Below are 26,272 nucleotides of genomic sequence, written 5' to 3' on the forward strand. Positions count from 1 at the left end.
CTGGCCCTGACTCTCCCTCCTCACCCCAGCCACACAGGTAGTGCTGAGCACTACCGGGTGCGTATTATGCTGGGCGGGCCTTAATTGGCCTGCCCGTGTAAAATGGCGGTGTGGAGCTGATCACGGGCAGTGATTGGCTCCGCCCCTGCCCGCTCCCGCTGAGCCCGCCCACCATATGAAAAATCCTGCCCCAGTTTTGCTAGGGCCCCTTGATACCACATTCGGTCAAATGCTGCCTTAATGTTAAGGGCAGTCACTCTCACCTTGCCTCACCTTACAGACAACATGGAAGGTCAATAATAAGAGGGCACAGATTTAAGGTATTGACAAAAGGACTAGAGGTGCTGTGAGGAAAACATTTATTACTCAACAACTGAGTGACTTGCCATGCCATTTAAGAGTCATCTGTGGGCCAGACCAGATAAGGACTGCAAATTTCTTCCACTAACAGGCATTAGTGAACCAGATGGGTTTTTACAACAATGGTCACCATTAGACTTTTAATTCCTGATTTTTATTGAATTCAAATTCCACCATCTGCTGGGATGGGATTCAAACCCAGGTCCACCACCTGCCTCCCCCTTTAATATCCTTTTAATAATATCCTTTGTTCCAATTTATCTTCAAAGGATTTTGCTATGTGGTTTGTTTTCTCCCAGTCAGCAGTCATTCTGAAGCTGTGATGAGATATTAGGCTAATCTGTAGCTCTATGGTAACACATTATCATGGAAGAAGTGAGCAAACGTGTTTCAAGGATCAATTTTATGCTGAGGTTAGGGCAGGAGAAACATCTTTGGTATTTTGACATTTCAAGCATAATAGTAATGTCTGTAGGAGTACCATTGATTTGATTGATATTTAACAAACTGATCTGTTTGTTTAAAGTCTGAGCTACTGCCGGATGCTGTATATTCTTTTGTCTTCCAAAGATGAGAGACCAAGGGCAGCAAATATATTCCAGAAAACAAGAGCACATTGAAAAGGATTCATTATATTTACCTAGATATTGAGCTGGTAAAGACACTTCAGTTCATAGGGAACCTGTGGTCCATTTACATGAGTGGCCAGTGACCCTGTACCCAAGGAGAATTACTGACCTAACAGAAACCTAATAACATCATATTAATCTCCCTGTTATTCTGTTTATATTTTCCTCTTCTGCAAGACTCTCAGGTTACAGAAATGTTAACCTGTTTTGCACAATGTCCTCCTTTTGCATATCCTTTATTCTCTCAAAAGCAAATCTGAAATAAAAACAGAAATTGCAGCAAACACTCAGTTAGTCAGACAGCATCTGTGGAGAGAGAATCCTAGGGTTACATTTTCAGGTGGAATTTTCCAGTCTCAAGAGTGGTGGGTTTATTAGCGGACAAGGGAGGGGGGAGGCAATGTGGCGGGAACTGAAAAATCAGTTTCCCACCGGCGTGAAATGGCAGCGGGAATGTGCGCTCCTGCCCATCATGGCAGGTCGCCATTCCCGCCAGAGGCCAGCATGACGCTGTTTTGCATCCCATTAATGGGATGCAGATGAAGGCCTGACTGCATTTGTCTCCCCCTGCCCTCATCCGCACCGCCAGAAAATGTCCAGACCAACGTGGCATGGGGTCATGGGAGGGGTAAAGAAATTGGATTGCATATCAAATATTACACGAACCATGGCTACTCACAGCTATCCAAAGCCTCATATTGGAGATGTCGAGATGCTGCATGGGAGTTAGGTTATCAGGGGTGGGCGGTTTTGTAGGTCATCTCAACTGGACAACTGAAGGGGAGCCCCAGCATGTTGTACTTGCAATGCTAGGGCATTGGAACAGATGAGCGTGTGAAGGATAAAGGCTCAGTTGTGCGGAATACTTCTTACACATGGCTTGCTAGGGAAAATACCTTTGCCTCCCTGCACATGCATGATTCCGTGGGACATAGACCTGGCCTCGGGTGTCCTTTTGAAGATGATGGGTGGGGGAGTGGGGGGCAGGGTGCACAGGCTTAAGGATTATGAATCACAAATAAAGCACATCAGACCTCATTAAAGTGCAAGTGTATGTTATTTACAAAAATGTCATAACATTAAGAATCATAGTGCATCCTTGCAACCACATATGAAATCAAAACTTCTTAATCTTGCATTCCCTACCACTCCTTCTAGGTGCTCCGCCGACATCCGCAGCAGGGGTGGAGGCAGCCTGCTGACCAGTTTGCCCTGTTGTCTTGGATGACCTTCGCGGCTGTCCTCTGGAGACCCGAGGCCTAGAGGGTCCCGGCTTACTTCAGCTGGCCTGCTCTGCGGCAGTTGCTCCCTCTCTGGTCACAATGGACAAAGCTGAAGGGGTTACAAGTAAGGGGGACACCAAAGGGCTGAATACCCTCAAAAAGTCCTGAGTGAAGGTCCTGGGGTGCCCAACAGCTGCTCCTCCTCCCTTTGGGTGCCTGAGGCCCCTATCTGACTCCTAGAGGAGAAGGGGCACCTGGAGGGAGGCTGAGGTGCCCCATCTCCATCTCGCGTAGCCACTGCAAAAGCTCAACCATGGCTACAGCAATGGAGTGCAGCTTTGCGCGCATCTCCGGCAGAAACTGGGTGTTCTGCTGGACCAGGTTCTCCATGACATCTGACATGCTCTCCATGGAAACCTCAATGCGCAAACATTTTGGCATCGCCCAACAGGCGGACAGACTCTTCACCTCACGTGCCACTCTGTTGCCCTGACACCACTGCCTACTGTTTCACCGCCTCTCGCAGCTTCCCCAGCATCTCATGCAGGGCCCATCCCAGGGGCTCATCATTTGACTCGGGTGTCGCAGATGCCTTTTCCCCAGCAGTCCTCCAAGTGCCGGTGACCTTGGCTGACCCTGCCTCCTCTCACTAAGGACATGTGTCTGTGTGGTGACCACCAGAATGTGAGACCCTGCCTGAACTACATCTAGAACCCACCGAGGCGTGTTGCTCTGCACTGGTGGAGGGTGCAGGTGAAAGCTGTGACACCTCTACAGGTACACTTTCTTCCTCCTCCCCAATGTCCTTCATCCTCTGTGTGCTGGAGGTACTGCTGGACAGGGCTTCCTCTTCTTCCCTTGCCCTCTTCCTGCTAGCACTTGTAAGTGAGAGAGGAGAGAGTGAGTGACTGCATGAGCTGCCCCCAGCATGGAGGAATGCATGGCTCTTAGGTTTCTATGTGACTACATTATGCACGGATGCTTACTGGATGGGGGTTGCCTTCCGACCTCTCCATCTGCACAGGTTCAGTTTGGTTCCTACCTTGCCAGCTGGGCTGCCTGTTCCTCGAACTCAGTGAGGTTCTTGAGGTCAGGCTGGCCCTCTCCCGTCTTCTCTCTCTCTCTCTCTCTCCTGTTGTGCCTCAACTTTTCCTGTGCAAAGAAAGATGATGTGGTTGAAAACAATTGGGTAACCAGTTTCTTTCTCATGCTCCTAGGCTTACAAATAACTGACTGGATTGTGTGCCATGTGACTGATGCACTGCAGGTTGTCCACAAAGGTTCTGGAGCAGCACCTTCCAGAGCGGTGAGCCTATGAAGATAAAAGGATAAGGCTCACAGAGGCATGTCATTAGCAGTACTTGCTGGTGCCCTCAACACCTAACCCCCTTCTCACCCTGCCCTCTCCCCCCCAACCCCCGAGACAGCATCTGAGCTCTCTGTATGGAAGACTAGATGGACTGCAGTAGGGCTATGAGGCATTACCTTACCACGTTGAGTAGCTCTTTTACTGCATGGATGGTGCCCTGCCAGTGAAGCCCATGTTCCCTCTGGCATACAGAGGGGTGTGGGTGAGCAGTTGAGGGTTTACTTACCCTGGCAGAGCTGATGAGGCCATTCTTCCATTTCCAGCATTGCAGGGCATTCCTCTGGCGGAAGCTCTGGGCACTGACCACCCTGGATACTTTCTCCCATGCAGGGTTGGTTAGATGGCTCGGCCTACTCCTTTCATCCTCTGGGTAGAGGATGCCCCACATGACCTCCACTGCATTGAGCAGCACCTCAAGGGAAGCGTCCTGAATTTGGAGGTCAGAATTCCTTGTGATTGGCGGGCCATCTCCTCCTTCAACGGTAGCTACGCAAAGAAGTTGATGTCCAGGCGCCTTTTAAATATAGCGCCCAGATATGACAGCAGGACCATCCAGCCCGCCCTGCTGCGCGATATGTCGGGAAACCCTTGACTGCATAATTAATTAGGCCAGCAATTCCCACAGGCCTCCACAGCGGGAAACACTCACGGTTCCCACCCCTGCCACAGGACTTAGGCCTGGAATGGAAAATTCCACCCTTCATGTTAATGACCTGTCTAGTACTGATGAAAGTTCATTGACTTGAAACACTAACCCTGTTTCCATCTCCAGCATTTTCTGTCCATTTTTCTCTGTGACTACCTAACAGGTTTTACCAATTCATTTCTTCATATATGCTTACAGTCAGGTTTCATAAATTGAAATATTATAATTTTTGTATTATTTTGGATGTAATGCAGAAATGATTCTGGTTTCTTTAAGGGGATGGATTCTACAAGGATTTCAAACAGGAGAGTAACGCTTAATAATTCTTCCGCTAACAATTTTTCTCTTGTCTTTTTAGCCAGAGATAGATGGGTTCCTTCTGATCCTCAGATCATATCTGAAGGCCTCTATGCAATAGCTGTTGTCCTTAGTTTTTCACGAATCGCTTATATCCTGCCTGCAAATGAAAGCTTTGGTCCATTACAAATTTCCCTTGGAAGGACGGTGAAAGATATATTCAAATTCATGGTCATTTTCATTATGGTGTTTCTTGCTTTCATGATTGGGATGTTTATCCTGTATTCCTACTATCTTGGTGCAAAAGTAAATCCTGCCTTCACAACGTGAGTACAAATCTTGTTAATTTATTTTATATTTTTATAACATGATAACACTCCCTCTAGTTCTCTTCCCTTCCCTGGTTTCCCCAACCACACACCGGCTGTGTCTGAGAAGGTAGGCATAGGACCTGCTTTCAGCCCTCCACCAATGCCTCTCTACTACTGCAAAGTACACAAGAGTAATAGAGGGATAGGGTGAATTTTCCTCTCATTTTCCAATGAGGCCAGACTGAGCATTGACTTGCTACATATGCAGAGGGATGCTGATGTAAGTGGAAACTTACCAGGGTTGGGAAATTGAATGTACTTCTTTCTGCTTCGTGCTGCAAGACTCCAAACTGTTAAGCCAATCTGTCTCTTTCAACACTGCCAAATTTTTGACCCTCTGATAAAGTTGATTACTTAAAGAGAAAATCTTATCAACAGAACCCTTTTTATAATAGAATGTTTCTTTTGCTTGGCAGAAAGATAGATATCAGTGTTAATCATATCACCCAGTGTCAGCATTCCAAGGTCATGTATAGATATGGATAGATGTAGAGTGAAGGACATCCCTTTGTGCCCTATCAAATACAGGCAATTTTAACTCCCTCTGCCTGTGAAAACAGGGTTGAATTTGTGGCAATCAACTTTACTGTTCCCACTCTACTACCATTTTAACGTGGGTGGCAACCTCATTAAGCAATGCAGAAGACATAGATAGGGTGTAACTTTGAGTCTCTACTGCTCCGCTCAGTAAAACCTGCTGGTGAAATGGAAGAGGCTCCAAAAAGGTAAATCGAAAATTACTTTTGTGAAAGCAAAAGGAGCTGGAATGTTCCTGTTGCCTCCACAAGAATAATTTTGACTGTTGCTACCCCTAGGTGTCACTCCTCCAAGATCGTTCCCCCCCCACCTCAGAATATCTTCCTGCCACTTGGGTCAAGCTTTGGGGTCTTTGAATATTGTGCCATTCTGCAGCAGGCAAACTGCAACAGAAACTCCATTTAAGGTGAGCAGCTTGCCAATTGCATGAGTCACAGCCCTCAAAATAGACTGGGGTGATTGGGAAAGTGACCTAAGTGATCCATTACCTGTGTGATAGTTAGAAATGTTTCTAATATGCCTTAATATCCTAACGCAGCTTCGAAAAATACTTGTCCTGCATATTCTCGATTCTACATTAACCTTCTGAGTGACATTGTCAATTTAAAATTGATTCTTCACAAGTTTCAAAATGACAAGCAAGAAAAGGCTGATTTATTAAGCCTCCCCCATTCTGATATGATGCAACTCGACATGATGACCGCTTCCCCCTTACCGTCACCACCCCCCCCCCCCCCCCACCCCCCCCACCCCCCCCCACCCCCAACCTAACTCCAATCCACCTGCAACAACATAATCGGAGAAGCAAGAGAAAGAGAAAATTCCCTAGGCAATTTCAGAGGAATAAAATCTGGAAAATTTGTCTCTAGTCCCAAAAGGCAATCAACAGATTGCAGTTACATACTTCACCTACTCATTATACTCTGTGATGTCAGCCACAGTTAAATTTGTCCAGCTTTGTTTTGAGCTCTTATAGCAATCTGCACTTGGTCTATTAGCTGATAACTTGTTCCAAAGGTCAGTGACCTTTTGAGAAACCAATGTCTTGACATTTAACCTAGCACTACGCTTATGTGATATATGCTTCAGTCCCCGATCCTTTCTAAATTTTACAAATCAATTAGTTTAACCACAGATCAGAAGGACCTCAAATCTGAGATAGCTGATTTCAGGCGGGTTGGCAAGTGAACACTACAATTTGTCTGAGTTTCTTAAGTACATAGTAAGAGGAGTAGGACATTCAGACTGACCTAACAAAAATCTTCTTGATTGCGCTCCTAAATCGCCTAGTTTTAATTATGCCATTTTGTTCTGGATTCTCCCACCAGAGGAAATAGCTTCTCTGAGACTATCCTATTGAATCCCTTTCTCACTATAAATATTGATAATTCCTTCGATCATGTATACTTAAGGAAATCCAAGCTAAGTTAATGCAGTCAATCCTCATAATTTAACCCCTTAAGCTCAATTTAGTGAACCTGTGCTGTACCCCTTCTAAGACCTATCTATATTTTCTGTGGTTCAGTGCCCAAAACGAAAAACAGTACTCCAGATGGGGTCTGACCGAGACTGTGTACAACTGAAGCATGAGCTTCTTTCTTTTGCATTCCAACCCTTTGAAATAAAGGCCAACATTCCATTAGCCTTTTGATTACTTTTTGTACCTGTGGACTAGTGTTTAATGATTGTGTACATGGAAACCTTGGACTAGGGAAAAGTCATGGTAATAGGTATCCAGCACCCAACATATAATTGGTATTGTATGCCTTTGGTTTCCCACATTGAAAGTTTTCAATCTCAGCTTTTTTATTACCAGCTGGTACTGAACAAAAGCCAAATAAGAAGGGAAAAGGATAACAATGCAAATTAACCTGGCTCATTCTTGTGCATCTCCTAACCATTCATTATATAAAGGCATTAATGGAAGCCTGGGAGAGAATTTTCTGTCTGCCCTCACAGTGAGAGGTAATAATTTTTATGGGGAATCTGGAAAGAAAAGAAGAAAATATCTCATGCACAGTATTTTAAATTATTAACAGTTTAACGAAGTATGCTATCACAATGGCATCTAATAGGTTTTAAATTATTACCTTCCTCAGAGTTGAAGAAAGTTTCAAGACGCTATTCTGGTCAATCTTTGGTTTATCTGAAGTATCTTCTGTTGTTCTCAAATATGACCACAAGTTCATTGAGAACATTGGATATGTTTTATATGGAATCTACAACGTCACTATGGTGGTGGTCTTGCTCAACATGCTGATTGCCATGATCAATAGTTCATATCAGGAAATTGAGGTAGGCCATAATGTGTGCTTTAATACTTTAGTTACTATAAAAATATTGACCTCAATTTCAACCACCACAATGGGAGGCATTGTGGGATGGGGTTGAAATATCAGGTTTGGGCAACTCGACATCCAGTACAGAAGTACAGAAATCAGACCATGGACAAGATTCCTCAAAAGGAAGGCATGTATGTAATTAATATACGAAAGTTGTGGTTTGATGACATCATGGTGCTGTGACTTAAATTTAACAGTAACAGTGGTGGAGGCAGTTTCCCAGCAGTTGATCAAGGCAGGCATTTCCAGCTCCCCAGTTAAGTGGCTCTTTTTGCACAACTTGTGGGTCAGGAGGAAGTGGAGAGCACCCCCACCTGCCGCATAGCCCACAAGGAAGCTTTTAGCCTCCCTCAATCACCGAGCTTTCCCCATCCTTCCTGATGTCAACCTCCCCATAGCCCTCCCAATTACTGATGCCTCCTTCATAATGCCGGCGACTGCCCCAAGAATCCCTGGCTGCGACCTTTTGCCACCGATGGCCCCTCCTGCCTTCCTGTCCATTTTTCCAGCTGCCAGGAGGGAGGTGGGCCATATAATACGTTAATGAGGCCCTCTAGTTAAAATCAGAAAGACCTCCGCACTCCTGGCCTTACCGGGTTCTTCGGCCACTTAGGTCTCCCCTGAACCCTCTCCAGCTCCCTGTTAACATCAGGGCAGTTATGTCCATCACCTTTGAAGCCAGCATTTTGTATAACTTAGTCAGTGTAGGTGGAAATAGGTTTTGTCTCCAATTTGCACAGAGAATCAGTATCAAATACTCCCAGGCCTGGCAACATAGCAAAATGCTATTTGATGTGCATTCACCTTCAGCTTCCAAAGAGCACCTCCAAATGCATCAGTGCCATTTTGTGTCATTTCTATCATCTCTCATGGGCTATCTTTGTGAAATTGCATTTTAATATCAGATTACATGGTTTGTTTTTGCTGGATACTTTGAACTGAACCAAGTGGCCTGTCACCGCCCCCCAAATGCACTTCACTCACAGCCACCTTGGAGAGCAGCGATATGCGGGCTAGATTTAAATAAGTCAAAAGGGAGTGTACAAACCCATTGCCTGATCACACAGTTCAATTTGCCATGTCTCACTAGGATAGTGGGCAGCACCACTGCATCCAGGCAGTCACAATACTGTATCAGGCAGGCAACCAAAAGAGAATAGGTGCATAGGTATAGGGTGAGTGGTATTGATCAGGAGTGGAGTAATGGTGATCAGGGAGAGTGATAGCGATAGGGGAATCGGAGTGGTGGTGATTGGCTGGTTGGGGGGGAGAGTGCGAGGCAGTGCAGTGGCAATTGGGAGCAGACAGACTGCTGCCAATCAGGGAAAGCAATGACAATCAGGGGATGAAGTGGTGGCAATCAGGGACAGTGATGGTAATTGTATGGAGATGGAGATATGCCGATTAGGGAGATGAGTAATGGCAATTGGCGTAGGGGCAACGCAGCAGTGGCAATTGGGCAGATTGATGGACATCACAGTGAACGCCAGTTGTGACCTGGGGGTCGTGAGAGTGGAGATATGACAATGGGGAGACGGAGTGGTGAAGATTGATGCAAAGGAGCGGTAGCTATCAGGGATGGAGGGGAGGACCGATAGTGATCAGGGGGAGGTAGTGATGGAGATTGGGAAGGAAGATAGCAATTGAGTGGAGAATGAATGGCAACTAAGGAGGCAGTGGTGGTACGAATGGAAACTGAGGGGGCAGTGGTGATGATCGGGGGAGCAGAGGTGGCAACTGGGCAGAGAGCAGTGGTGATCGGGCTGAGTAATGGTGATTGGGCAGGGATGGAGGTACAGTGATTGTTGGGGAGGAAAACACAATTTAAAAGAATGTCAGCAATTTAATTTCAAAAAATTTCACAAATAGACTTTTATTTGCTTCCAGTAGGACATCTGAACTTCTGAAATTGTTTTTTTATTGTTTTTGGCATTTTTGTTATTACTATCAATCAGACCATGTCTTTTATTTCTCTTTTCCCTTAGGATGATGCAGATGTTGAATGGAAATTTGCTCGTTCAAAGCTGTGGCTGTTCTACTTTGACCACGGGAAAACTTTACCCCCTCCATTCAGTCTTATGCCTACTCCAAAATCATGCATCAGTTTAATGCTAAGAATCAAAAACTGTCTGATTGGTCTATTCAAATGCAGAAGGAAAAGATTAAAGAAAGATGTAGAAATTGGAATGTTGAATTCAAAGTCCAGGGTATGTATTTAAAGGATTTAAAATAATTTGTATTTTTATAGCGTCTTTCACCACCTCAGGATGTCCTAAAGTGCTTTACAGCCAATGAAGTGCTTTTAAAGTGTCATCACTGTTTTGGCGTAGGAAATGCAGCAGCAAATTTGTGCTCAGTAAGCTTCCACAAACAGCTATGAGAAAATGACAACATCATCTGTTTTTAAGTTATTGGTTGAAGGATAAATATTGACCAGGACACCAAGGGGCACAACCAAGGCAAAATAGTGTCATGAGATCTTTTATGTTCACTCAAGAGGGCAGATGGGGCTTCAGTTTAACATTTCATATGAAACATGGCAACTCCAGCAGTGCACTGCACCCTCAGTACTGCCTAGTTGTAGTATTAGCCTGTATTATGTGGTCAAGTCCCTGGAGTGGTACTTGAACCCACAAATATCTGAAACAAGCGTAAGAGTGTTACCAATGTGGCTGACCTAGAAAAGTAGAAATATTTTAAATTGTATTTGTAATTGTTAGGAGCACATTCTCAACATTGGCAAGTTTTATATCCAGTATTGATTTTCCTATGAGAAAAGTAGCAGATCTGTGGTGTGGATCACAATTATCACCAAAGCATTGATGAGGGGTACTTCCAGGTAGGAGTATTTCTCATGAATGTTCCTGTTGTCAGTATGGACCCTTAAGGGTCCAAAATCCAAAAAGCAATCATAGCCAGCTTTGACCCTCCTGAAATAATGATCAAGGAGAGTTTCAGAGATCTCATGGATGACCACTGTTCTATTCCCGACAGATTAGTGGATCTCATGAGAAGATTCTCTCAAGTAGTGAGTGAATGGAAGTAGCATAGCAATCGTCAGTACACTCTTGTCAGCTGCAGTTCTGTAGCTTCATCAAGTAATAACAATTGGCAGGAAGTGTCTCTGAAAACCATGGCCCGGATCTGTCAGAAAGTGGCAGTCACATCAGATTGCCGTTCCACTTGTACTCTTCTGCGCCCTGACTCTGCTCAGCATTTCTGGTTGGGTTTTCTGAGTCCAGTTTCTTCAGAAATGTGGAGTGTACAGTCCCACAAAAAGCTTCATTGCAGCGCTGTAGGGGGGGGGAAGACGAGCCACATCCCCTTTTTACAGCACTAGCTGCAGTGAGGCAAACTTAAAGGTCCAGTATGAATGTTAGTGAACAGTGAATGAATGAATGTTAATGGATGGGTGAATGGATGAATAAGTGAATGGGAAGGGTGGTAGGTTTGGTAGTCATGGTATAAGGGGGCCAGACTAATGCTCTGGGGACACGGATTCAAATCCCACCACAGGCAGCTGTTGAAATTTAAATTCAATTAATAAAATTTGGAATGAAAAGCTAGTCTCAGTAATGGTGACCATGAAACTATCTTTGATTGTCATAAAACCCATCAGGTTCACTAATGTTCTTTAGGAAAGAAAATCTGCCATCCTTACCTTGTATGGCCTACATGTGCCTCCAGACCCACAGCAACGTGGTTGACTCTTAACTGCCTTCTGAAATGGTCTAGCAAGCCACTCAGCTCAAGGGCAATTATGGATGGACAACAAATGCAGGCCTTGCCAGCGATAACCACAGCTCATGATAGAATAAATTAAAAAATACAAAATTAAATAAAGAAATTTATATGTACAACTTAAATTTCAAAACAAATGAAATCAAAAACTTCTGTATTCTGTACAGAACACACGAACATTCGTACATACGAATCAGGAGCAGGAGTAGGCCACTCGGCCCCTCAAGCCTGCTCCACCATTTAATAAGATCACAACTGATTTGATTGTAACCTCAACTCCATATTCCTGCCTACCCCTGATAACTTTTCACCCACTTGCTTATCAAGAATCTATCTACCTCTGCCTTAAAAATATTCAAAGATGCTTCTTCTACTACCTTTTGAGGAAGAGAATTCCAAAGACTCTCAACCCTCTGAGAGAAAAAATTTCTCCTCATCACTGTTTTAATTGGGTGACCCCTTATTTTTAAATAGTGATCCCTAGTTCAACAATTCCTTCATACATCCATTTCTTTTTGTAAAACATTGGGTGCGATTTTCCAGCCCTGACAGCGGCGGGCATCATCATGGGTGGGACAGAAAAATTTGGGGAACCGTTAAAAGTCAGCAGCTCTTCAAATTTTCCTGTCTTGCCCACAACGATGCCCACTGGTGTTGGGCTGAAAAATCCCGGTCAGTCAGACAACTGATGACTTGCATCCACACATTTAGTTTTAGAAATTCCCTAGCCCATTGGAAATGGCTGGGAGGCGGGAAGGCTGGCAATATGGCATCGTGAGGGGGGCCTGGTGTCTTCCCACTACCATAGCATATTGCCAGTGGTAGGAACCTTGGTGGCACAGCCACCCACCAAACAGCCAATTGAGCCACTTAAATGACCAATTAAGGGTCACTTGCACCCTGTGGGCATTTTACCCATGTTGGGAGGGCACGCTGTCATGTGGGGAAACCACCAGGTAAACCCTGGTGGCTTCCCAGCAGATTCTGGGGGTAGCCCTCCTTGATGGGTGCTCTATGGCTCATGGAGGGGCCCACGGGACATTGGCCTCTACCATGGCAATTGTGCCATTAGTACATCATGACATCCTCCCAACCACCTAATTGCCAGGCGTGTTTGCCTGACCCCACCTTCCCCCGACCTTCAAGGGTGTCACATCATTGAGGTGCCCTCTTCCTGATCATGCAGCCCCAACAATGGCCACTGCTACTGGTGGCACTGTTGAGGTTGCTGAGGTGGCAGCCCTCTGATTGGGCCAGCAGCTTTTGGGGGTGAGCTGCCATCCTCAATTGGCCCAAGTGGCATCTTCTTAATTTATTGCCACCAGCAAGATGCCACCTGCCGGAGCAGGGTTGCATCCTGCTTCCAGCCCCAGCTGCAGGACTTCAAGGACCCCAAAAACTTAAACTCTTCCTTTCTTTCCAGCATTTGTTTCAAATCAGCAACATCATCTTTTCTCACTCATCATTTTTGCAGAGTGTACATTATCCCACAATGAACAATTATCTACATAACATTCAATAGGTATACTTTCTTCAGTATGCCCCTTGCACAGAATCTCACCTAAAATATTTGACAAATAGAATTCCCCATCCACTGCCTCCAAGAGCCAGTGCTTCAGCCAAAGAACTTTTAACAGCCCTTTTCATATTCTTAACTTCCCCAGCTAAAGTACATTTCTAATTTTCACCAAAAGGAAATATTATGCAACCAGCTGCACCAGTATACTCGTCAAGAAATTTAGCATTTGCAGTATTGCTAAAAACAATAGATGACACAAAGAGCGTGAAACCAAAGACTGGAACCTAAGTATGCATTTCCCCAGATTCAGTTATTTTAATAAAAACGGAAAATGCTGGAAATGCTCAGCAAGTCTGGCAGTAACTGTGGAGGGAGAAACTATCAACATTTCAAGTCTGTGACTTTTCATCAGAACTCAGTTCAGAACTCTCCAGGCACAGAGCCTCTGTAATGCAGAAGGAGTTGACTTTGTTGTCATTTACCTGCTGCTTTGAATAGTTGATAGTGAAAATTGTGTGCATCCTATACTCGCTGATTTTCCCTCTACACTCTCGTCCACCGCTAAAAGAAACCAGATGAAAACTTCTGTGATTGCTATAGTAATACAGTACTTCAAAATGTTTCAGTTCATTAAATTGCACTGTGCCAGGCATAACTAACATTGAATGCTCACTTATTCACTAAGGCCGGAATTTTCCAGCCCCATTGGCACTGGGCATCATGGCGGGTGGGGGGGACAATATGGCGGGAAGGCCAAAAATTGGTTTCACAACTACTGTGAAAGCTCAGTGGGATTATCCGATGGTGAACACCAATCCCACTGGCGGCTGGCATGAACCCGCTTTGCATTCCACTAATGAGATGCAAAGTAAGGCCCGACCGGAATCGTCCCCACATGCCAGATTTACTATTACGCTGGCTGGAAAATACAGCACCCAGAACACACCTGGACAAGGGTGACGTACAGAAGTCGGGGCTTACTCTTAGGGCCTTGCTCAGGTCTCAGACATCCGAGGAACAGAAGATGCTGGAGCCCTACAGCTACCGGACCCTGGACGAACACGTTCATGGCATGCTGGGTGGATTCTCATGGATATGGCTCTGCCGCGAAGCAGCTCACAGAAGATGGGAGGTCTCCGTTGACGTCTTGGGTCTGCTTTGGAACATTACAGTCTTGGCCATGGGTTGCTATGGATGATCAGCGAGATGGGGGAGAAGAAGGTCCAGCTGTGAGTGGGAGAGGAATGTGTAGGGGGGAGTTTCTGGGGGGCAGTGAGATGGAAAGGTTCAGGCTTGACTGGGAAAGGAAGGTGTACCAGGGAAGGTGAGTTTGGGAGTCGGGGGGAAACAAAGGTGTCAGAGTGCACGGTGGGGAGGGGGAGGAGAGAGTAACGGGGAGAATGCTGCAAGTGTAAGAGGAGAGGAAGGTATAAGGGAAAGACTTCAGGGGGAGGAAGGAGTTCGGAGGAGGGAAGGAGTCCAGGTGGAGGAAGGGGCTTGGGGGGAGGAAGGAGTTTGGAGGGGGGGGAAATGAGTCCAGGGGAAGGAAGGAGTGCAGGGGGGGGGTGGAGGAAGGAGCTTGGAGGGGGGAAGGAGTCTGGGGGGGATGAAGGAGTTTGGAGGGGGGAAGGAATTTGGAGGGGGAAAGGAGTTTGGAGGGGGAACGGAGTCTTGCGGAATAAAGAGTCCCGGGGAGGAAGGAGTTTGGAGGGAGGAAGGAGTTCTGAGAGGGGAAGGAGTAAGGGTGCAGGAGGGAGTAAGGGGGTATGTCCCACAAAACTCAAGAAGCTTGACACTGTCCAGGACAAAGCAGTCTGCTTGATTGGCACCACATCCACAAAGATTCACTCCCTCCACCACCGACGCACAATAGAAGCAGTGTGTACCATCTACAAGATGCACTGCAGGAATTCACCAAGGCTCCTTCGACAGCACCTTTCAAACCCATGACCACTAACATCTAGAAGGACAAGGGCAGCAGATAGATGGGAACACCACCACCTGGAGGTTCCCCTCCAAGTCAATCACCATCCTGACTTGGAAATATATTGCCGTTCCTTCACTGAGGCTGGGTCAAAATCCTGGAACTCCCTTCCTAAGAGTACAGTGGATGTACCTACACCACATGGACTGCAGCGGTTCAAGAAGGCAGCTCACCACCACCTTCTCAAGGGCAACTAGGGATGGGCAATAAATGCTGGCCCAGCCAACAAAGCCCACATGTACAGTCACCTGGACATCCTGGAAAGAAAGGAATCTGGATGGCAGGTGATGGTGGGGAGGTGGAAGGTGATGCCGGGGGGCTAACAGTGATAGGGGAAAGGACATGGGTGACTGGCAGAAGGGAAAGGACGGGGGAGCTGAGCAGAAAAGTGACAACTACCGTTTTTCTCAAATCAAAAGTGAGAGGAGCTTCATATTGGACAGGCAGAGGTACTGCATGGGAGTATGATCAGTAGGTGGGTGGACATGTCAGATGGACAACTGAAAAAGAACCCCAGCAGGCAGCATTGAAAATGCTTGGGACATTGTGATGAGTGTGATGGAGAAAGGTTCTGCATGCAAGGGAGAATGCTTGCATAAGGCTCTGAATGGCCCTGCTACACAAACTCCTCCCTTCAGAATCACTCGTAGTTTGGCCGCATGCAGGTGAACTGCTAGTGGCAGGGGTGGGGGGTGGTGGGTAGGGGGGTTGCGAGGGGAGGACTTGAAAAGCCTATAAATGAAGCTGAAATATGCCATTACACATTGTTCAGTGAAAGTGAATTTAATTTTCCGATTATAAAGTGACAACTGTGTTCACCCATGCAACCACTTGTGATCAGAAATTCTTGACGTTGCTAAGCCTACCACTTCTTCTAGCTGCTGCCCTGACTTCTGCAGGAGGGGTGGATACAGCCTGTGCAATGGTTTTCTCTGTTGCCTCTGATGACTTCAGCACGTGTGTACTCTGGAGAACTGAGGTCTTGGGGGCCGTGGCTTGCTTTGGCTATCCTCCTGTGGGCCAGCTGCTCCCTCAGCGGTGACAGAGGATGAGACTGAGGGGGTCACAGGCAAAGGGGACTCAGAGGGAGGGGACAGCCTCTGAGATTCCTGAGTGGGTGACCAAGGGCTGACCAGTTGCCGCTGCTTCTCCCTTTGGGTGCCTGAGGGCCCTAGCCTGACTCCTTGAGGGGAAGGAGCACCTGGAGGGATGTCGAGGTGCCCCATTTTCTTCTTGTGTTGCCACTGCAGGGACTCATCCATGGCTACTACAATGGAGTGCAGGTGTGCGCACATCTCCACGTTCTGCCGGACCAGGGTCTCCTTGGAGTCCGCCATCTTTCCCATGGAGACCTCCATCTGTGCACATGTGGGCACCACTTCATCAAAGAGCAGGTGGACATACTCCTCTGATTTGCGTGCCACTCGGTTGAGGACTTCCAACAGCTCTGCATGATGTTACCCCACCTTCTGCCAATGAGTTGGAAGGCTGAACCTGGAGGCTTGTCATCTGACTCAGATCTCACAGATGCCTCTTCCCCAGCAGCCCTCCGAGTGCCAGAGAGTTCGGCTAAACCTGCCTCCTCCTGAGGCGAACACGTGTCCGTGTGGTGACCACGAGATTGTGAACATGAGCCTGGTCTAGATCCAGTTCCCACCGAGGTGTGTGTCTCTGTGCTGGTGGAGGGTATGAATAAATGCTGTGACGGGTCTTCCAAGCTGCTTATTTCCAACTCTTCAAGAGGTGTCCTCGATAATTAGTACATGGCAAGAGTCAAAAGCAGGAGAGAGGGCACTCACACTTGTGTTGAAAGAGGAATGATGGGATGCAGGATCCTCACGTGGGTGTTTGCCGCTGACCTTAACGTCACAGCAGGCACGGTCCACGTCTTCACCAGTCAGAGCGATGGCACTCTCCTCAAAGTGAGTGAGAGGCCTAATGTGGGCCACTCCACCCTTGGTCTGGGAACTCCCCTTGCTGTTGTGAGCCAGCTTCTCCTGCAAGAAAACAGATGGAGAGAGTGTGAGCAGGACGCATGGCACTGCGTGGAGTGTTTGTGTGGTGAGCGGATCCATGGATGAGATGAGAATGTGAGCTCCAGAGGGTATGAGCCTGATGGAGATGTGAGGGTGTGTGTGAGAGTTAGTGGTGTTGTCCCTTGAGGTGTAAGATCCCTATGGATGTGTGATGGGTTTGTGTGTGTGAGAGTTGAGAGTGATGAGGTGGTTGACTTAGGCGGGCTGAACGGATGAGAGCATTCATCCTCTTCCTGAACTGGATGGCTGACCTGCTCTGTGCTCCAGTGTTGCTGACCTCTGCTGCCACCCACTCCCAGATCAGATTGGTGACTCTGGTGGACCTTCTATGGCCAGAGCGGGGTTAGAGGATATCGCAGCTACCTACCATTGAATCCAGCAGGCGCCCCAGAGAGGCATCACTAAATTTGGGGGCTGCCATCTTCTTAGCCTTCGGGGTCATCTGTCAGCTGGAGAAGTCCTGGTCTGAAGACATGAAGTAGGCTGGGATTTGGTATGTTTTAAACATGGCACCCGGAGCGAGGAAGCACTGAGGACGCGGCATGGCAGGAAAATCAGAGCCGGCCCACCAACAATCCAGCGTGTTCCCTGTGAATGCATAGATAATAAAGTGGGATGCACAGGAATGGGACAATACAGCACGAAAAGCCGCCATTGTGGCCAGCGGGTAAAACGTCCTTTTTCCCACTCGATACCGCAGTTTGTGCAAATCCAAGATAATTCCACGTTAAGTCTCCATCCGTTTGAAACAAAATTTGAGCAAACACAAAACTCTTTTCTACCTTTTTACTGAATGTTTTGTTAGTATTTCTCTCGAGATTTTAAAACTCTTTCATAAAAATCAGTTCCAGTAAATTTGGAGGAAGTTTGGCTCATTAGGTCCTAAACTTGTGTGATGTGCCAATCATCCTTGTGCCAAAATGTGTGTGAGATTCTGGTTTAAATTCATTTCAATTGCAACTAATTACCCAGCAGATAGAATAGACATTCACCTCAATGGTCAGAGCTAGAGCTGAAAAATTGTAAGAATTCCTAGATGTGAAATAACTCACTGCATTGTCCAATGAAATAATTGTTTACATTACAAATATATTTTTCTACCATCACTGGTTAGACCTCAAGTGGAGTATTGTGCCCAATACTGCATCAAACTTTAGGAGAGGGTGAAAAGGAGATTTACTATATTGGTAGCAGGGTTGAGGGGCTTCAGTTATTTGGAAAAATTAGAGAAGCTGAGATTGTTCTCCTTAGAGCAGAGATGATTCAGGGGGATTTAATAAAAGTGTTCAAATAGTGAGAGGTGTTGATAGTATAGAAATGGAGAAACTGTTTCCCCTGGCAAAGTGGCTGGTAACCAGAGGACAAAGATTCAAGAGATGATTGGGGAAGATGAGGAGAATTTTTTTATGCAATGAACGTAATGACCAAGAATATACTGCCTGAAAGGGTGGTGCAAAATAAACTTAATAGTGGTTTTCAAAAGCGACTTTGATATATACTTGAAAAGGAGAAAAAACTGCAGGGATATGGACATAGAGTGGGTGAGTGGAACTCATTGGGTAGCTCTTTTAAAAAGCCAGGACGGGTATGATGGGCTGAATGGCTTCCTTCTGTCTTAAAAGATTCTACTATTTTAAAAGTGTGTATTCTGTTTTCCCAGCTGAATCTTTTTGCACAATCAAATCTAAGGATTTCAGAAACCCAAAGTTTCAACAGCATTATAAATCAACCCACGAGATATCAGGTATGTGCTATGTGTGAATATTTTTTGTGCTGTCATTTTCAATTTGTCTGTTGAATGTCAAATATTATTATGCAATGACAGGAAAATTGAACTAGGTTACTTGAAATTTTAAAAACTATCCTTTCTTGTATTTTCTTTGTCATATCTGGGAAAGATTTCTAATGTTCACCATTTGCAGCGATACTGCAAACCTGTGTATACAGATTCTGCTTATGATTTTAGCCCATTTTGGCTCAGCCCTCCGTTCGCCGATGGGAAAATCCTGCCCCTGTACAGAAGAGAAACTCATTATAGACAATTTTAAGCATGCAAGAATATTTGGTTAAATTGGACAAATCTCACTATCCAACAAGGATTGGTCAAATGTCATTATCATCAGAAAGCTGCAAACAGCATCCCTTCTCACATATGGATCACCTCACCTGATTGCATACCTACTTCCCAAGGAAGTACCAGGAACTGGAGAGACAAATCAAAACACAGTCATCAGTCCCTGTTTCCTTGCTAATCGGCTACTTTGGATCAAAAAGATTCATAAACACAACTAGGCTGCACAGAATAATTGCTGTTCATGGAGGCCTGCCTCCTCGCTTTGCCCCACACCTGCGGAGTGGTGCCCCTCAAGCTATATATAACCAATTGTCTTTCTGTAATGGATAACACAGCCATAGTTTCACCATGCTGATCATTAGCTCCATTTCTCACCAAATTTCTATGCATAGAAGCATAGAGAAATTACAGGTTATTTGGCCCAAACATTCCTTGTCTATGTTTATTCTACATGCAAGCAGACAATGTTAATCATAATTATCCACCCTGCTCCCATATTCTTTAAATTGCTTGTCCTTCACCATATCCAATCTAACTTGAATGTTGATAGTTTTTGCCTTAGCCACTAACCCTGGTAGTGAATACCAATGCCTCACGACTATCTGTGTGAAGTTCCTCTTGCCCTCAGTTACTTAATCTAGTAATTAAATAAATTATTGTCCTCTTTCACTTAGACTACCAGTGATCAGATGCTTGTGCATCCATCACAAGGTTAGGAACTATCCCGGGTCTGATAAAGAATTTGACTTACATTGAAGGTACAACAAGGTGCCTACCTGTATTTTCTATAAATAATCACTAATTAATGAAGAAATTGGGGAAGTCGCATGATGTTAGCACCTAGGCTGCAGGGCTTCTGGCCTGTTTTAAATCATGACTTATTTTCATTGAATCCTTTCCTTAAGGAGAGTATATAAATCTGCAGCACGTTGTGTTGTTTACAAAGATGTCACCAGGAATCCACTGAGGACACAGCCTTTGACACACAGAGCAATACAGAATATGGAACAATGTTCCCAATAAAACAATAAATGCAAATAGGGAAGGGCATGATGCCATATGCTGAACTCCAACAGGGTTTAACGAGCAGCTGAATGGTCCATATGATACATCAGTGGAATGTGGAAAATACTTAGCTAAATATTAGGAATATTACGGACGCTACCTACTGCATCACTAGACCTCCTCTTAAACCTCCTCATTAGAATTATCTGACTCTGTTTTCTGCCTGACAGCCAAGTAGATTGAGAGATTAACTGGCTGTCGAGCAGGAAAACATGTGCTATAAGGCTTTATGGAAAACAAATTAAAAAGCTTGAGGGTCATGGAGTGGGAGCGGAGCTCAGAGTGAGGTAAAGAAAGAGAGAAATTGTGGGAGGAGTCGACCAATCCCAATGGAGGGTTCTGAATATCATGAGGACAAAGGCAAATTGCGACAGTATTGTTTGAGGAGCCAAGGGGGAAGCACTCATTCTTCTTCTGGCTCACAAGCACTGCTGGAACCGCAGCTGACAACTCCTACCTCCCTTCGGCTGTCGTGTTTTCCAAGCCCATAGAAACCCTGGGCCGTTGCCGTTAAATGCAAGTTGATAAAACATCCTGCAGCGCAAAACCTCGGTTTAATATTATAATTACTGTTCTGCCTCTTGGGAATGAGTAGTCATCTGACCCCAAACCCGCACTAGTAAAACTGGAAGTTGGCACTTTTGCAGTGGATTGGGGTCAGGGTTCCCATTTATAACAATTTAACATCCCACAGTTTTGTTCCAACCATCTATATATAGAGGGTTAAAATTACTCCTATTTTCTCTGCTCATCCTGATGAAGAAACTTGCATGACTGTTCACTCATTTCCTATTCCATCATAGAGGGACATCTTGCCAGGATCTGGGATTTTTAATTTTAAAAGTTTATTTGCTTTCATCCTTTAAGTACCACACAAATAACCACCCATTTATATAAAGAAATAAGCTTCTATTTATACAAAACCTTATTATATACTCAGTACATCCCAAGTGTTCCACAACCAATTAACTTTGGCACTTGGTCACTGTTGTTATGTTGTCAAATGAAGCCATTTAAGATGAACAACTGGTTAATTTTTTTGATAATGCCGAAAAATCTTTTTATGTCCTCCTGAACAGGTAGATACAGCTCAGGTTTAATGTCTCATCCATAAACCATCACCTCTGACAATGTAGTTCTTCCTCAGTGCTGAACTGAAGCATCAATTTACATTTTGTGCTCAAGCCATGCAATGGGACTTGAGGCTGCAATCTTTTAAATCAGAGCCAAGAGTACTACCAAATGAGAGAAGCTGGCACTTGAGTTTGGTGATTGCCTGACATATTTCAAATGCCACATTTTATATAAAGCATCAACACATCACAATCTTCAAAAAGTACATGGGAAGAAAAAAGCCAATTATTTTGTGCTGTTTTTTTCTGGCCTGGAGATGACCTGGGGAGGGATTTGGATGATGAGAAGAGGAGCCAATCAGCTGTTAATCCAGAAAAACAACCAACAGCAAAAAAAATCAGATTCTAATCAACCTCATAAGTCACAGTGGTGCTAAACAAACAGGTTAGGCTGTCAGATAAACATTACAACAGCAAGCTGATCCAAGATTATTTTAGAACGCCACAGGCAGATGAACTAGAACATTTAAATTTCACAATGCTCAAAATATCTTGACATCAGTGGGTTTACTATGGTCCTCCTGCACCAGAGCAAAACATCTTCCTCAATCTATTAGTTTCATTTCTGCAGCTGAGATTTGGGGTTTTGAAAAGGGTGATAAATAGAGTAACCATATGTTATACTCATAGCTGCAATATATTATCCTACTACATCACTTCCCCAATTGTTATCTTAATTGATTTAACTCTCACAACTCAAATTGCAAATAAAATATTGATTCCTGGAATGCATTTTGAATTCAATACAGTGGAATGTAACAGTTGAAATTTTCCAGGTTGTCATGTAAAGAATACAAGAAGATTTTTCGAAAGTGTGACATTATGAAACAGTTTGCGATTTTTGCCCTGTTAACACCTCATCATTTCCGTGTTGGCCAAACATAAACACACTCTTTGGAGAGAGTGAGATCAATGTGTGTCATGTAGGTGCTGTAGAATGTTCAAATTAACAAGATGATTTTTGGTGAGCAAAACAATTCACATGTTTTCATTTGTTCTTTGATGCTAATTGGTTTGGTGTAAACAGGTAATGCATTCATTATATGCGAGCAGTATTTATAGAGTCCTTTTGACATCTGATTCAGGACATTTAAATATAGTCATTGCAAATTAGAATTCATACATACAATTCTTGTTATAAGCAATGTCATCTATTTTTAGGAATGTTCTTTCCTGCTCTTGCTTTAGTTATATTCTTGTCTTTCACAGCAAATAATGAAACGACTGATTAAACGGTATGTCTTGAAAGCACAAGTTGATAAAGAAAATGATGAAGTTAATGAAGGTAAGGATCAACACCATTCAGGTAGATTGTTGAGCAATATATATCTCAGAAACTATTTCCCTGTGAAAAGGACTCTATCGCTTCCCAGTAAAGTGATATGCTCTGTAAAATGTTTTTGGAATACAAGTATTCTTGTAAAATACCCCTGTCTTTCTGTTCCATAGCTCGCATGAGGAGACTATACAAGAACTGGAAACTAATATTCTCAGCATTCTCTGCAATCCCCACAGCATAAAAGTGGGATTGGTGTTGCGTTACACATATTTTCAAAAGTCTTTTAACGTTAGTAAATGTATTGGGCAAAATCTTCCTGGAAAAATAATTGTGCATTCACAACAGATGCAGCTATTAATGCATGAATCAGCCAACTAGTTCAGGAAAAGAAGAAATGCAGCATGAGCTGCAAATTAACACATTCGCATTAATTGCCCACTAAACTTGACACAATTAGGACTCACTTAACAGCCGAAATACCATGACAATCAACTTCTTTGGCCAGAAAGAGAACAATTTAAATTGTTGAGTCTCTTTCCTGCATGTAAAAAGTTCTGCTTAGAGAATTCTAAAATTTAAAGTTGATTTCTTTATGTTTTCCTGCTTGTCTTTTCTCTCTCTTAATCCAATCCTTCCTTCCCTCACTTTATTTTTCTTTCTGTCCCTGATTTGACTCTAATGCACCCTATTTCCTTCTTTGGGATTCCTTTTATCTTTCTCAATCCTTAAATCTCATGATTAAGTAGATTGTTATGATCACCATGGAAACCAACAAATCAAAGAACTGAATGACCCCAAGAAGAAAACCAATGGACAAGATTTCACTTTTTATAGGTTTTACTTTAGCAGTCAGACCAAAATCAACATAAATTTAATATGAATTAACAGGCAAGTTGCAGTCAATATAAATTATAAATTACACATTAAATAGCAGATAAAACAAAGATAGACCTCACGGATATACTGGACAGTCCACGTAGCATATATGGCACTGATCTCAGCCACAAAACTCTTCAAAGCTTTGAACTTCCTCAAATAGAATCCCAGCGCCTTTACTTTGAGGAATCAGCCATCGATCCTTATTGCATAGCAGCTCCCAACCAATCCATGTCCCACCTGCACAGTCTACACCAAAGCAGCGCACTTCAGGAGTGTTACATTCTTCTATTTGACATAAACGTACCAATCGTACTAGACACCCACCCAAGTTTGCTGTAACCTTGCACCTTTGGTCAGGGAGACTCAGCTGCAAGTACACACAAAGTCTGACAGCCTGACGCCACTCCCTCCCATCATCTGCTTCAAACATGTCTTAGCCTTGGAAGACCTGAGCAACAGTCCACAGCTACTCCAATTCTGACCCCGGTCTCCACCCCACCCCCCCATTAAGTTTCTTTGCCTGTGATATTAAATTCAGACATGTCACCATGGCTGAGGGTGCCTCTTCTTCTGCAGGTAGATGGTTACCAATAATGTTATGAGAGATTTGTGGGACATTCAGCTTTATTGACAAAGCCCTTAGTTAATGTTCCTATCCAGGCAGATTTTGAACTCAGGAATCGAGGTTGGAGCCTACAACCCTGGCTTCTGCTGGAGGTCCATCTGTGGTATGCTAGCTGAAGGTTCGTTGGATTAAAGCCTCCCAGGTGTCCCTGCCTCCCTGCAGTATGCCCGGGTCAGTGTCTACCCCCTCAGCATTTCCCTGTGCATGCTCATCCTCGGACTCATCGTGTGCAGCCACAGCCACTGCGTCGACGTCTTCATCATCCACTGCGTCCCCTCTTTCCAGTGCAAAATTGTGGAGAGAGCAGCATGCAACCACTATCACCGACACATGACCTGGGGGGTACTGGAGTGCGCCCCCCGAGTGGTCCAGGCATTGGAAGCACATCTTGAGAAGACTGATGGTTCTCTCCACCACAGCCCATGTGGAGGTGTGGCTCCTATTGTACCGCTGCTCAGCCTCTGTTCTTGGATGGCGGAGAGGCATCATGAGCCACCTTCTGAGGGGATAGCCCTTGTCACCCAGCAGCCATCCATCCAGCCAGGCTGGAGCACTAAAGAGCCCCGGCACCTGGGAGTGTCTGAGGATGTAGGCGTCGTGGGAGCTGCCTGGGTACCTTACACAGACTTGTAAAATCTGCATCCTATGGTCACACACTATCTGCACGTTCATGAAGTGGAAGCCCTTCCTGTTGACGAAGGCACCGGGCTCACCTGCTGGTACCTTGATGGCCACATGTGTACAGTTTATTGCACCCTGGTCGTGGGGGAAGCCAGCAATGGCCGCGAAGCCTTTGGCTCACTGTGTCTGGCTTGCTTGGTCCCAATGGAAGTGGATGAAGGTCATTGCATGCCTAAATAGAGCATCGGTAACCTGCTTGACACAAGTGTGGACAGCTGACTGGGAGACACTGCAAAGATCACCCACCGACCGCTGGAAGGAGCCAGAGGCATAGAAGTTGAGGGCAGCTGTGACCTTCAGAGCCACTGGCATGGGGTGCCCAACTACACAGTTCACGGAGATCTCAGGCCCAATCATCTGACAGATATAGTTAACTGTCTCCCTTGAGAGACGGAGCCTCCTTTGCACTGCACCGCAGACATATTGAGGTAGCTGCTTCGCCACCTGTATACCCTGGCAGCAGGATAGTGGCGTCTTCTGCGTCCCCTTCAAAAGCCTGGAGGACTATAGTTCCCTGATGTATTCTCCATGGCAATGCCTTGACCAATCAGAGTCAACTTGCCAACAAATCATCACGCTTTTCTAATACAGTATAAATTGTTGCTCCCTTTGAAATCTGGTATTCTCACATCTGGCTTGATGAGCACAAGACAAAAAACTTCAACAACATGTCTCTTTTTTCAGCAATACTCAAGTTTTTTAACTACCAAACAACTATTTACAATACTTTTTCACAATAAGCTGGACAAGTGAGGAGTATAGATCAATTACCACAGTTCCTGCTCTTGATCATTAAACTCCTCCTGTGACGTATACTTGTTGGAGTCAGGTAAGGACAGGTTTAGGCTTGGCTGCAGTGCAGTTCAAGGTTAAATAACCTCCTAACACTACTGTCCAAGCTCACACATCATGAACTGTTGAATGGTGAGGAAGACACCATGAATAATTGAACTATATCTGAGCAGATATCATTACCTTTAAGAAGTTGTGAGAACATTGATAGAAAAAGGCTATGATAGATGTAAGTAGTACACTTAAGTGGTTCTGAATATGTGATAAACTGGAAGAGTGAATCTGCAGGAACAAGCATTGATTCAGGGATAATGTGCAATGGGCAGAATGGCCCTTCTTGTCCTAACTTTTCTTTAAGTTCTTACCACAGTTGATCTTGACTCTGTCCTCAGTCAACAAACAACATTTGCACAACTAAACCTGGCTGTCTTATCTGGGAGATAGAAGCAGAAACTCAACTTTTGGTGGCTTTGTGACTCTGCCACGAAAATGAGAGTCATAATATAAACTCAGCGATCTGACTCGTGGACACATCAATATAAAAACAGTGCCAGTGCCTTTTTATTTCTTTCCAATTACAAAGCAGTTCCCTATGGATTAGAAAAGCCTCCTTTTTTAAAATAGTTACCATATAAAGAAAGGAAGAACTTGCTTTTATATAGCACTTTCACAACCTCAGGATCTCCCAAA

The 26,272-nt window shown here is 44.7% G+C and overlaps 1 protein-coding gene across 1 annotated transcript in view; it reads left to right on the forward strand.

Annotated features, from left to right (window-relative positions):
* LOC144679540 (short transient receptor potential channel 3-like) overlaps positions 1–26,272 on the forward strand; it is a 182,448-nt gene that overhangs the window by 153,337 nt on the left and 2,839 nt on the right. The window contains exons 8-12 of the mRNA XM_078540036.1: positions 4,586–4,850; positions 7,532–7,727; positions 9,760–9,981; positions 18,715–18,798; positions 22,536–22,611. Of these exons, the coding sequence (XP_078396162.1) occupies positions 4,586–4,850; positions 7,532–7,727; positions 9,760–9,981; positions 18,715–18,798; positions 22,536–22,611 (843 nt within the window). The remainder of the gene's footprint in view (positions 1–4,585; positions 4,851–7,531; positions 7,728–9,759; positions 9,982–18,714; positions 18,799–22,535; positions 22,612–26,272) is intronic.

This window comes from Cetorhinus maximus, chromosome 1 (assembly GCF_964194155.1).
Source record: "Cetorhinus maximus chromosome 1, sCetMax3.hap1.1, whole genome shotgun sequence".
Lineage (NCBI taxonomy): Eukaryota > Metazoa > Chordata > Chondrichthyes > Lamniformes > Cetorhinidae > Cetorhinus > Cetorhinus maximus.